The 13990-nt window shown below is 38.4% G+C and overlaps 2 protein-coding genes across 5 annotated transcripts in view; one reads left to right on the forward strand and one right to left on the reverse strand.

The window, feature by feature from the left end:
* The window catches only part of U2af50 (U2 small nuclear riboprotein auxiliary factor 50), a 169515-nt gene that overhangs the window by 90887 nt on the left and 64638 nt on the right, over positions 1–13990 (reverse strand). The gene's annotated exons all lie outside the window — the stretch shown is intronic.
* Positions 634–13658, forward strand: LOC108655464 (phospholipid-transporting ATPase IF). 4 transcript variants are annotated; one of them, XM_089264610.1, is made up of 10 exons: positions 634–655; positions 8437–8644; positions 8711–8836; positions 8901–9447; positions 9546–9960; positions 10336–11084; positions 11169–11671; positions 11725–12538; positions 12874–13200; positions 13265–13658. In XM_089264610.1, exons 2-10 carry the CDS (start codon positions 8620–8622, stop codon positions 13476–13478), a joined length of 3720 nt encoding a protein of 1239 aa, XP_089120736.1. In that variant the 5' UTR covers positions 634–655; positions 8437–8619; the 3' UTR covers positions 13479–13658. The 4 variants fall into 4 exon arrangements, with proteins under 4 accessions (XP_089120736.1, XP_089120735.1, XP_089120734.1 ...); XM_089264609.1 differs by lacking the exon at positions 634–655 and adding an exon at positions 1063–1214; XM_089264608.1 differs by lacking the exon at positions 634–655 and adding an exon at positions 3867–4120.

Raw genomic sequence — 13990 nt, forward strand, 5'->3', positions numbered from 1 at the left:
AATAAATTAATCAGAGTGTATCCCAACCTGAACAACATATCTTTCAACAATTTTTTACCTAGAAATAATGGATAGGGCAATGCAACGTTTGCCGGGCCAGCTAGTTTTTAATAAATAACAAAATTTTGTTTAGCATTTACAGACGTACTATGTTTTGTAGTTATCCTTCAAAGTATACAATGTATAGCCCGATATCGTATGTGAAATAAGTTTGCGGAATACTCTCTATGTTGGCACATGTTAAATATGTATATAACCTATATTTATGTGCGATTCCTTGAACGAACGCAATGAGCAAGTTTACTCAAATAATTGAGCCCCTCGCCAATGGCCGTGAGTTAAGTCTTCGGGTATGGGGTTTTTGGGCTCACACGCCTGCATATGCATGCGTGTGTATATGTATTAAATGTGTATGTTTGCTTGAATGTGTATGATGATTCAATACTCTCAGATAAGATACTGCTATCAACTTTATCTCTGCGCTTTAGTTTACTGACTGGGCTGGTTAGGAGAGAAAAATAATCGGAATAGTATTGAACGGTATTTGGGAGTGCCGCATGGATGGAAGGCGACAGGTTTGGTCAAAAACTGCCCAATTCTGAAAAGTTTCTAAGCTTATCTACATAAGTTTCATCGATATGCCCACTTATACAAAGTTAGTTACATACATTCATATGCATATATTTGTGTATTGGCATATTTCTTATTGTGTCTGTTCTTATATCGCTCTCTTTTAGATTGATGATAATTTCAATTGAAAGCATTTGCTGTTGTACATAAATACATACATATGCATAAGCATATACATACATATTTTGATGAACATATGTATGTACTATATATATATATATATATATATATATATATATATATATATATATATATATATATATATATATATATATGTTCGATAAGCCACTTTGTATGTTCTAATATGTATGTATGTAAGCCACATATTGCGAGTACTATCGCTATCAGCAATTCTTCGTCAGTTTGCCGATAGATCAGTTTGCGCGCAGAAGGCTTCTCCTTCCTGTGTATACTTCACAATACATGTGTATATGTAAACATTTATATACATTTACATATATATTCATATATGTATATATACAGATGTAATCTTTATTTCTGTTTATATAATTTGAAAGGATTAGTGTTTCGGTCTCCATCAAAGAATCCCAATTCGAGCAATAAACAGCATTATACGCAGAATGGTATGCTTACATATTAGAATTAGTAATTTGTGTTCATAACAGAGTATCTGTGCTTGCATTCAAACAGATAGGAAGATGTACACTTTTGCATTTGAAAAGCGAGCTATTGGGATATATATATGTATATACATATATATATTTTTTTTTGTGAAATGTGACATGACAAGATAAAAAGAGCTCAGTTTTTCTGCGAATTTTGTATATACATTTCGTTTTAAAAAACTCAATATACGTACATACATATGTACTATAACTATATAAGACAATCTAGACTGCTCGACTAAAGCCAACGCGTGTTTGTGCTGGCATCTCTATGTTTTATACCCGTTACACATTGAAAATGGGAAATCAGGCATAAAGTTTTTGTGAAAAAGTATGTAACAGGCACAACGAAGTATCGCAGACCCCATAAAGTATATATATGATCAGCACGACGAGCTGAGTCGATATAGCCTGTCCGTCTGTCCGTCCGACCGTCCGTCTGTATGAACGTCGAGATTTCAGAAGTTATAAGAGCTAAGAAGCTGCATTTTGCAATTTTGCATGCATACTCTTGTATATCATACGCAGCACAAGCTTGTCCTATTGTTTCGATTGCTCATCCGATAATTTTTTTTATCGAGAATAATCGAAAAATTGCTTTGGATTTTTCAGCATAATTTGAACACTTTTAGACCTGAAGACTTCAGATTTACTGTGTATATACATATGCTGAATACAAAGATTTGGTAATTTAAAGATTTTGCATACCAATGAAATCAATGAGTTCAGGGTATGAAAAAAAATACGTATTTCAAATACCAGAAAATTGAGCTTCGGAAAATACACACATTATAACATTATGACTACGTTCTGAAAGTTTCATTAGGATTCTATGTCTACAAAAGAAATTATTCAACAAATAAATTGTCACACTGCAGCGCAGCCCAAGCGCAGTCACTGCTTACTGCGCAGTTAGCAGAGCGCGTAGTTATGCCTGCATGTGTATGTATGTATGCATACAAGAAGTGCAGTATGATTAGAATATCAGATTGGAAGGGAATGTGAAATGAGTATATTGGTTTTGTGCAATGTCCGTCTGTCCGTGTGAACCAATTTTTTTCTATTGAAGCTTGAGACTTGAAATTTTCCGATCCGCATTTTCCGATATGCCAAAAATCATATTAGTTGAAGAGCTAGAAAGCTGAAATTCGGAATGTAGATCCGCATCAACCACCCAAGATCACGTGCTGTGGCGGATATATATACGCCTATTAGGGGCGTGGCAAACCGCAAAAGTATATATCTCCTAAGCCATAAGAGCTAAAAGCTTCAAACTTAAATATTGGTTCCCCAAAAAATATTGCTACGTATCTTTAGGGCGTGGCATATCGAAAGATACCCTGTAATTTACTTATGAGCTGACCAATAATTTCAGTAGGGGCGTGGTTAATTAGAGTTAAACTTACCCACTGAATTGCTAATGGGATGTGAATAAGTATTCCGCAGACGGTAACACCCGACTACAACGTTCTCACTTGTTATACTTGAAAGCTTTAACAGATCAGCTGGCTTTAAGACGTTCCCACAAAGAAAAAAGAAAATTGACCCCCGGTACAAACAACAACATTTTTTCATCTTATTGTGTAAAGTGTTAACAACTAAGAAATAAACCAATTTTATTAATATTTCACCATAACTTTTTGGACTTTATGCCAGCTACCATGGAAAATCGCCCATAGTGCATTGGATAACAAGAAGCATTATAAAATATTTATGGTAAGGAAAGGAGTCCGATCCCGGCATTCTTATCGAATTCTGAAGCCCTGAAACTATAAACTCTTCAAAGGGTATCTAAGACTCTGAGTAGAGATTATCTCATGGACCATTAAATGCTGTACTGCCTACAAAACATAGAAGATAGAACTTCCTTATAGACACAATTACAACGTTCACAATTCAAACGAGTTCAATGTTTGAATATATTGACGGCATGCAATAATCGGGTATATACCTATATATCATATACATATATGTATGTATCATGCACCATATTTATATATTTTTTTAATATGTACATGAGAGTTTCGTAGAAATAACATTAATGTTGAAGTACTTCAAATGTGTGTTAGTCAAGTTAGGTAGGTAAAGCAAGGTCATAATCTTATCAGGTTTCACGGTGTTTGTGTGCTGATATGGGAGAGTCTTGTCAAGAGCGCCCTATTTGACCAAAAAGAGAATAACTGTCGTATACGGCGTGCACAGTTTTGACGTAGTCCACAACCGATTAAGTTGGCTAAGCAGAGATCTGTCGACTGCGAGCGGCCAAGGGACGCAAAGGAATTGTACCTCCGTACGTTGAGTGTGACACATGGAATAACCTCAATAGCCATAGGACCAAAGTGATACGTTGGATTTTGGACTGATGAAAGAGACAAAATTTGCAATCCTTTTATATCGATTTGTCGCCCCTCGTATTTTTCACTCGCTTCGTGGTCGTTTATAAATTGAATATATGTACTCATTTGACAATATGTGCTCATGCAATAACATATTCGCATATACATAGCTTATGCTCATCCAGATGGGTGGGCTTGGTCTGATATTGAACGTTAACGGCGACTGTCTGCATTCGAGCAATTACTTTCTAGACTAAACACTACCCATTAACCACTATCAGTGGATAGTGGTCCACTACTCACTACCGACTACCCACTACCCACTACCTACTTCCCGCTACCCACTTGCCACAATAGCGATAAGCCCCTGTGCGGGCAGCTTTTGGTTGACATATATAAGCCGTTCGGTAGTATGCGATTGCTGTGACTCCGGGCCACATTATACTTAATCAAAAACGAACTTTGTTAGACTTCGACGGCTTTCGTAAAAATATGGATAAGATGTTTTCTAAAATATTTGTCAAGCGGGTGAGTTATCCTATCACATATTTACCTAACTATCAAGATATTCTTTTGCATACAAATTATTAAACTTCAAAGGTATGCTACAGTTTTGTTTTTGTTTTATATTTAATATTGGCTTAAATTTTAAATTGAATTATAACAATTCAGCGCACACTGCAATTATATTGCCGTGCTCACATCGTACATTACGGATAAGTTGCGACATCAGAAAGAGTCAAATCTTTACTCTATTATCTTTATATTATCTCTCGCATACATGTGTACATATATGCGCATTGATATGGTGGTGACATATATAAGCGCACGCAAACGAATACCCATTTAGTCCAGCATATTTGTTCAAAAGCCGATGGTTAGTTGTTAACATAAGCCTTTACTTATAGCGCCTTCTACACTTTCAATATATATATTACACTACACGTAATTTCTATTTGTGTTGGACGTAGAACCTCGAAGAGGTGCTAGATTGCTTTTAGATTGTTTATCTTTGTTTGTCAAATGCTTGTATTTGGCTAAAATGTCTGGGACGCGTATCTGAACTTTTGGAGCTTAGCTGCTCGAAATGTTTCTGAATAGAAATATCAAATCGCATATTTAAAGAAAAAATTCTGTTTTACCTGACACCATTTAATTTGAGAAATCTATTTATAATGTTTACGTTAATAATATTTCAAAGTTATTGAGTATCAACAATTTCTAGGTTAAGTTTTATCTGAGCTGTTGCCGTTTTTCCATAGGCCGAATCGTTGATTTGAAAGCCAGCAACTCAGAACCTGTAAGAGCTAGAGACTTTCCAATCAAGATAGCTGAAAGTCGTATATAACTCATGTTTCCTTTTTGCAAATTTGGTCTACAGTTTCTTTCAAATTATATAAAAGGAAATTTTGTGTAACTTATTGTGGCACGAACAGAAACAGAATGAGCTTTTAACGTCACCTTTTGAATTCCTATTTATATATGGTCAAGTGCTTCAATATGGCATTGAATTGTCGATGCTATTTTAAGGATCTTACGGGAACTGGTATATATCCTTTTGCCGTATATGAGAACTCAATTTTATGAAGCGAATGTGATTTATATTTGAAGAGCCTTCTTTCTATCATGAAAATAATTATAGCCTTGCTATACATGTACATAAGCAGTTTTTAAAACAAATATATTGATATGTACATATGTATATGAAGTTCAAATTTCTTTGGCGACATTCCTACTGGCATTCTTCATGTTTGCGTGTATCGAAATAATTCTGTTCAATCAACTATCGACAAATTTGACGAGCTGGCAAATTAAGCATGCACTTTGAACTCATAAGTAGAGTATGCGAGCAGTAGGTTTCTGGCGTCCCGAATGTAACACTCGGTAGCTATCGCCAATAAGATCAACTTTTTTCTTACACTTACTGACTCGTGAGCTTTACGAGCGGGAAGCTGGAAAAGGGAAGACACAGAGCGCTTGGGTATGGGTATGAGAAGTGCCCACTGGCAATGCAGATCTAATTCTCAGTATGAGAACAACTTTTAAGTTGAGCACGTCGCGTTCGGGTGGCAATTAATTTGATTTGATATATATATCTATCATTTTAACAGATTTATCGTGATAGTATACAACGTAAAAAAAAATATTTTGGTTTATATAAAAGTGTTGTATATATATATATATATATATATATATATATATATATATATATAGTGGATAGCAATTCCCACTTTTTTTTACGCGATGTTCGACGTCATGAGCGTGTAAAAATATTAAACATCTGAAGTCATGTAAATGTGAAAAGCAAATACCACGCACTAATATTCATACACACCTACATACACTGAGAATATTATATATATGATATTGATATATATATATATATATATATATATATATATATATATATATATATATATATATATATATATATATATATATATATATATATATATATATATATATATATATATATATATATATTTATATATATGTAAATAATAATGTTCAATCGAAGTGTTAAAATTACCCACTTAACATCGTTTTAAGGTTATAGATTTTAATATGTGTGGAGAAAACACATTATACAGATACAGACGCAATCTAAGAAACGTGCAGATGAAGTACATCGAAAGGAAATGATTTTAAAGCCACAGCATAGAAAAGAGCATGAAAGCTGCTCACAAGTGCTATTAAAGTTTCAATTTGAGAATAAGCTAACCAGTTGTCACTTGTCGCTGTCTCTGTCTCTGTTCCCGTCACTGACACTCTTTCTGGACTGAGCACAACTTCCATAGAGAAAAATGCACATACACAAATTGTATATGATTAAGACGGTTGATCTGCTAATGAGTATCAGCCAGGTGTTAGACAATGAATTTCTTTGGCCATGACTATCTAAGCGGATTTCGGCGCATTAATCATTTCGGTGCATATCATCCATCTATCTGGACTGAACAGGAACCGCACTACTATTTAAAGGAAACATTTGTGTGGAGACAACGCAAGGTTCGTCACAATAATCAAAGCATAGAACAAAAAACTCATGCATGCATGTACATATGTTCCAAAACTAATAAGGTACTAAACAATACTGAAGACTTAGCAATCTCTCTCACACTTATTTTATACCATTGAGTTGCTGGAAGTTGCTTGCTTTACTAGTTTCAAGTTGTCTCGCTCATAGTCTCAATATGAAACATAAACACCAATGTTGGGTTAAGTAGAATACAATCTTTTGATAGGCGCAGGTGTCATTGTTAAACAATGGAGCCCTCCAGAGGAGCAAGAAAAACAAAACAGAAAGAATGACCAAACAATTATTCATATATCTATATACATACAATCATATTTGTGTATATACACAAATATATATACACATCTGTTTATTTATTAACCCCATTAACCTTTTATCAAGCCACAAATGATTCCCGGCAATGCTTTACCTTATGTACAGAATGCTTGTATAACAGTTATAAACAAGTAAGAAGACTCTAGTCGAGACTGCTCGACTAGGAGATACCCTGAACCCTTCAAGCTGATATTCTTATCATTCTGCACTTCTTTTATGCACGCACACATACATACACATGCATCCACCCTCACGCGCCCGCGCTCTTCTAACTGCGCAGTAAGCAGCGACTGCGCTTGGGCTGCGCTGCAGTGTGGGCAATAGTATGAGAATTTACTTGGTGAATAACTTCTTTTGTAAACATACGATCTTAATGAAATTTTCAGGGCGTAATTATATATATATATGTGTACATTCCAAAGCACAAGTCTCTAGTACTTGAAATGCGTTTTTTACAAATCGGGGGCAAAGGGGGCGTGGTATCCAAAATCTGTTGATTACAAAATGTTTGTATTCATCATATGTATATACATAGCAAATCTGAAGTCTCTACGTCTAATAGTACTCCGATGAGGCTCAAAAAACAAAATCAATTTTTCGATTATTCTCGATAAAAAAGTTATCAGGTGAGTTATCGAAAAAATAAAACTCGTACTGCGTATGGTATATACGAGTATGCACACAAAATTTCAGCTCTATAGCTCTTATATCTTCTGAGATCTCGGCGTTCATACGGACAGACGGACGGACGGACGGACGGACGGACGGACAGACGGACAGGGCTATATCGACTCAGCTCGTCGTGCTGATCAAGAATATATATACTTTATGGGGTCTGCGATGATTCCTTCTGCCTGTTACATACTTTTACACAAAAACATTATACCCTGATTTCCCATTTATAAAAAGCAAGACTTTTATGAATGCTTATGTTTTATTGCAAGACCCCAATTGAAATACATGGATTTTTCTACATATATATGGGAACTCTTTAGTTAAAAGAAACAATAAACGAATTGGAGCTCAAACTGGTATAATAATAATAATAATAATAATAATAATAATAATAATGATAATAATAATAATATTAATTTTTTTTTTTTGTGGGTTGAGGTAGGAAAAAAATGCTTTATGCACCGTCAGTCAGGTCGTCACTCTGACCGGTGTGTCGGACTGCATGACTGCTTACCGACTACAAAATCCTCCTCTTCTGGGGCTCGAAACCACCTTGGAACCAGGAGTTATCAGGCATCAAACTTCAAGGTGGAGCCCCGTAATTTTATCTAAATGAGCGCGAGGTCATAGACTTTTCCAAGCATCTATGCAGCTGCACAAGTAATACTAATACTAATGCATACATTTGTGTCATTCATCCATACATAGCAATAGAATTGTAATCGATATTAGCAATAATTAAATAATTAAAATTAATAAAGTAACAGTAAAATATCTTCAGATATTTTCTTTCTTGTACATTATTAATATTTTATAGGGCTCGAGAGTTAGCACTATAAATGACTGGCTTCAAATTCAAATTGGCGGCTCTGAGGATGCTAAAAAGAAGAAGCCAACGAATCAGAATCGGATTAAGTCCACGAAGTACACATTGCTTACATTCCTGCCGCAGAATCTGTTGGAACAGTTTCGCCGGATAGCCAATTTTTATTTCCTAGTTATGACTATAATATCGTTACTAATTGGTAAGCCTAAATCGAGGAAATATATATATATATTTACTTCAGTTATATGCTATCTTATATTTACAGACAGTCCTGTTTCGCCCATGACGTCGTTGCTGCCATTAGTGTTTGTGATCGCTGTGACAGCAGCGAAACAGGGCTATGAAGACATACTGCGATATAGAACTGACAATGTGGTTAACCGATCCCCGGGTAGGTTTACAAAATGTGTTACAATACATATGCCAGTGTCTAACGTGCCAAGTGTAACCCACAGTAACGATAATTAAGAATGGCGACGAATCTATAATACAGTCGCAGAATGTGGCTCCGGGCGATCTGATCGTTGTCGAACGAGACTGTGATGTACCCTGCGATTTGGTCTTGCTGCGCTCAACCGATCCGCATGGCAAGTGCTTTATCACTACAGCCAATTTAGATGGCGAATCGAATCTGAAGACTCTGCTAGTGCCTAGGGATTTGCCACCAGTGCCCATTGATGAGATGCACAAGCTAGGCATTATAGAATGTGAAAGTCCCGGCACCGATCTATATAGCTTTAATGGAAAAATCGAGCTAGCCGGTGGCGAGGGACGCGTCCTTCCTCTCTCGGCCGAGAATGTGCTGCTCCGCGGGTCGCGTGTTAAAAATACAGAGTGCGTCATCGGCTGTGCCATCTATACGGGAATGACCACAAAGCTGCAGCTGAACAGTCGACTGACCCGCAATAAGACAGCTTCAAGTGAAACCTACGTGAACAGATTTTTAATATTTATACTTGTAGCTCTAATAGCCATAGTTACCTTGCTCTATTTCCTAAAGCGGTAAGTACACACACAACAGTTCCATTGCTTAGACAATTCGAATAGTTATGAAAAAGTTCTCGGTAATCCAATCTCATAACGAATGTCTACTTCTCTAGATACAATGAGCTCTTTGTGATACCAAAGCTGAGCTATCTGGGACCTGCAGCGGACGGCTATAGCGTTAAACAGTTCTTGCAGGACTATCTGTCTTTTCTCATATTGTTCAACTATTTGATACCCATTTCGCTCTATGTTACCATTGAGCTTCAGCGCGTCATTGGCGGCTTCTTCATGGAGTGGGACACCGAGCTCTATGATAAGGAGGCCGATCAGCAATGCGTTGTGAACACATCGAACTTGAATGAGGAGCTCGGCCAGATCAATATACTCTTCTCTGATAAGACGGGCACGCTCACCAAAAATGAAATGAATTTTCAGCAGTGCTCGATAGCAGGCCATAAGTTTTCCTATAGGAAGACGCGACTGGAAGATTGTGAAACCAAAGCATTGATTGACATCAACAAATTTACCGTAGGTCAACATATTAAATGCATATTTATATGCTCCATATGCTCCAAAGCAAAGTAAATGATTTATGTCTCAATGTTTAGTAGGTTTATATTTGATCCGTCAAACATGAATTATTTAAGGCTAAAAAGTCAAATACAAATCTTTAGCTTTCTCGATCAACAAAAATACTTTTTAGATGTGCCAAGTCTATAGCATTGGTAATTTAAAGATGCAGAGGCTGACGCATAAACAAATAGACGAAGATCAGAACTAGATGAACTCAGCTAGACACCTTGAATAAGGATGTATATGCATTATGGGGAATCTCACCGCAGTGTCTGCCCGTTACATCTGTTGTGTATTAATATATTGACTTTTCCAATTTTACTTTAATAGATAGACCAGAAGGTGTTCTTCCAAGCGCTGGCGGTATGCCACACAGTCCAGGTGGCAACTACCTCACCGGCAGATGTGCAGGTGAGCAATAAGAATGAACACAACAAGTCTGGACCGGCGGAAATGTACTCCATGACGGAGATCACCGAGGAGAGTCACAATTCAAGCCAGCACAGTGAACTGAATGTAAGCAACACGATCGAGGCATCCGTTTCGGCACATCCGAACGGTGTCAATGCTACGGCGACTTCATCGGACGTAAACCCTCTGCTGATAGGCGACGACAGATATCAAGTGGAGCGACGCAAGCGGCCGCAGGTAGTCAAGCGCAGCCCGAACTTCACCCGATCCAACAAGGTGCACATTGCAGCTGCTGGCGAGATTGCCAATGGTACTACAGAGCATCAGAACGGTCACTCAATGGCTGGCACGACAGTGCAAAGCCCGCAACTGATGCGGCCCATATCTCTGCAGTTCCAGCGTTCTACCTCAGAGCGTGATCTGCCACAGTATGCGGAAGCGAACAGTGCCTCCGGCATGGGTCACAGGCGTGCCCATTCATACGGCGCTCCCAATGCGTATCTCTCCAATCCCGTCGGCAGTTTGACGCCATCGGTTGGCGGGCTTTTTCGCACCGCCAGTGCCACTTCGCGTGAGTCCTATGCTGCGCCTATATTCACACGCCAGCCCACAATACTTATGCGTGCCGAGTCCCAGCGCCGCAAAAATGAAATTCAGCAAACGTTGTGGTAAATATAAATCTATCCCTGCTGTTGCTACTGCTCCTGCTTGTACATAAGCTAACTATGTCCCATTTTGGCTTTATTGAATAGTTTGCTGGACTATCAGGCATCCAGTCCAGATGAGAAGGCGCTTGTGGAGGCGTGCGCCTATTTGGGTATGGTCTACACTGGCGACGATGATGAGGTGCTGCGTGTACGTATTGTTCCACCACATCTGGACTATAAACGTCCCATCAATAACAATAAGCGCAAGGAGGACTGCTTCTATCGCCTGCATGTGCTGGAGTTTACATCGGATCGCAAACGCATGAGCGTAATTGTGCGCGACGAGGCTGGCAAGAAGTGGATCTATACTAAAGGTGCAGAGAGCTATGTGTTTCCGCTATGTGCTAACAGTTCGGCGGATATGGTCTCCAAGACGGACAACCACATCAGCGACTTTGCTCGCTTGGGTCTGCGCACCTTGGCCATAGCTAGGCGAGAGATTCCTGAAACAGAGTACCAGGAATTCGTCACTTCCCTGGCTCAGGCTAATAGCTCTCTGGAAAATCGCAAGCAGCTCTGCGAGGAATGCTATTCAAAGATTGAGAGCAGTAAGTGGACAATATTCTCTGGTAATCAAACTATTATATCTATATTTTGACAGATCTCGACTTACTCGGCGCAACGGCTGTCGAGGATGCGCTGCAGGATGATGTAGCCGACACGCTGGTATCTCTGCAAGCAGCAGGCATCAAGATTTGGGTGCTCACCGGCGACAAAGTCGAAACGGCGCTGAACATTGCCCTCTCCTGTGGTCACATACCGCCCGACGCCAAGAAGTACATCATTCTCGAGTGCAAGAGTCGTGATGATCTGCTGATTCACTTGAATGTTCTCGAACGTGAGATTGTCTTCGGAATGGGGCAGGAATGCGCTCTGCTCATCGATGGCAAGAGCTTGGCCGTCGCTCTGGCCGAAGCGCCTAAGGAGTTTCGCGACGTGGCAGTCAAGTGCACGGCTGTGCTCTGCTGTCGCCTTAGTCCCCTGCAGAAGAGCGAGGTGGTGGCCCTTATCAAATCATCCAATGAGAACTACAATACAGCCTCTATTGGCGACGGAGCCAACGACGTTTCAATGATCCAAGAAGCCCATGTCGGCATTGGCATCATGGGCCGCGAGGGCCGCCAGGCGGCTCGCTGTGCCGACTTCGCTTTTGCTAAGTTTTGTATGCTGAAGCGTCTGCTTCTGGTCCATGGCCATTATCACAGCGTTCGACTTTCGTTCCTGGTACTTTACTTCTTCTACAAGAACATCGTGTTCATGGGCATTATGTTCCTATTCCAATTTCACACGCTGTTCTCTTCGTCGTCCGTTTACGATTCCCTGTTCCTGACCCTCTACAATGTGATCTACACGTCGCTACCCATTCTATTCATATCCTTAACCGAAAAGCCCTACACCGAGGAGAAGCTTATGCAGTAAGTATATGTGTGCATTGATAATATTGTTTAGAAAACGATAATCTACACAATGGGATATAGTTTTATTAGCGATCGATATTTAAACGGACTTTCGTTCTGGTTATATATAAAGTATATTTTAGATTAATTAGGTAATATTCTATCAAGACATAGAAGCTTGAGTTGCCAAATTTGTAATATACATATGTATGTATGTATATTCATTTAGAGCTTACAGTGTTTATTTGGGATTCCTCATTGTAATAATCATATCATTATTTATATGAAGTAAGCCCCTTTAGACTGAATTATATTTCGACTTGATCGATTCATTTTCTCGTTTGCTTTTGTAGAAATCCGAAACTCTATAGGAAAAACACAAATAATAAGCAGCTGCATTGGCCCTATTTTCTGATGTGGACTGTATTTGCGATTTACCATTCGGTGATCATATTTTATTTTGCGTACTGTATGTTCTCCTTTAACAACGTCATACTGAGCTGGGGCCAAACGGCGGCCTTCTCTTGTTTTGGGACGTTGCTTATCTGGGCTGTGGTGATCATAGTAAACCTGAAGCTCTGGCTGGAGTCCATGTATCTCTCCTATTGGTACATTGCAATAATAGTATTATCAGTACTTGCATTTATGGTTACGACCGTCATCTACAACGTTATCAATCTGTAAGTTCGACCGCAATTCAAATGTGATTATCGTTTTTAGAGTTTGTATATTCTCGCTTAACAGGGACTACGACACGGATATTTACTGGGCATATAACAATCTGCTATCCTCCTTACCCGTATGGCTGTACGTCGTTTTAGTGGTTGTCGCCGCTCTATTGCCCGACTTTACACTGAGAATGTTCCAGAGAGCTCTTAAGATCAAGAAATTTAGCATATTCCCCGGCAAACAACGAAAGCTTGAAATGCGCCAGAAATTCGAGTCGACCTACTTATAATACCTAGGCTTAATTTATTTATTCTGTTTTATTTGTACATATATTACTATTATATACTTATATGATGTATACATATACATATTTTTTTTTTTTTTTTTGTTAAGTAAAATCTGTTTGTTAAATTGAAATATATATTGATATACATATATATATGTATATACATATACAACATTGTAAAAATTGTATATATTTCTTCTTTTTTCCAAAATCCGAATTCAAGCTACGAAGCTACGATAATAGAACATGGCCTGAGACAGCACACCGAAGATAAACAGAATCACATTTTAAGCCAACCATGGGGCGGTACTGGAAATCAGAAATATAGATACTTGAATTGCTTATACACTCATATATTTGTTTCTTTACCACATAGATACGATAAGAATACCCTGCAATTCGTGTGCTTCTCTAATGGGTGGCCCACATTCAAACAGATTGCGACATTCAGCTTATGGGATATGCAGTCTTTGATGGTCAGATCAAAATTTAATTAAATTAACAATCGGATACAT

Source organism: Drosophila navojoa, chromosome X (genome assembly GCF_054131105.1).
Source record: "Drosophila navojoa isolate 15081-1374.11 chromosome X, UAZ_NAV_1.0, whole genome shotgun sequence".
NCBI classification, from domain to species: Eukaryota; Metazoa; Arthropoda; class Insecta; order Diptera; family Drosophilidae; genus Drosophila; species Drosophila navojoa.

Excerpts from the sequence above, each read along its gene's own strand:
- LOC108655464 (XM_089264607.1), top strand. The coding sequence starts at position 6,467 with ATGAATTTCTTTGGCCATGACTATCTAAGCGGATTTCGGCGCATTAAT. Across the intron at positions 8,645-8,710 it reads TATAATATCGTTACTAATTG|ACAGTCCTGTTTCGCCCATG; the intron begins GTAAGCCTAAAT and ends TTATATTTACAG. Across the intron at positions 13,201-13,264 it reads ATCTACAACGTTATCAATCT|GGACTACGACACGGATATTT; the intron begins GTAAGTTCGACC and ends CTCGCTTAACAG.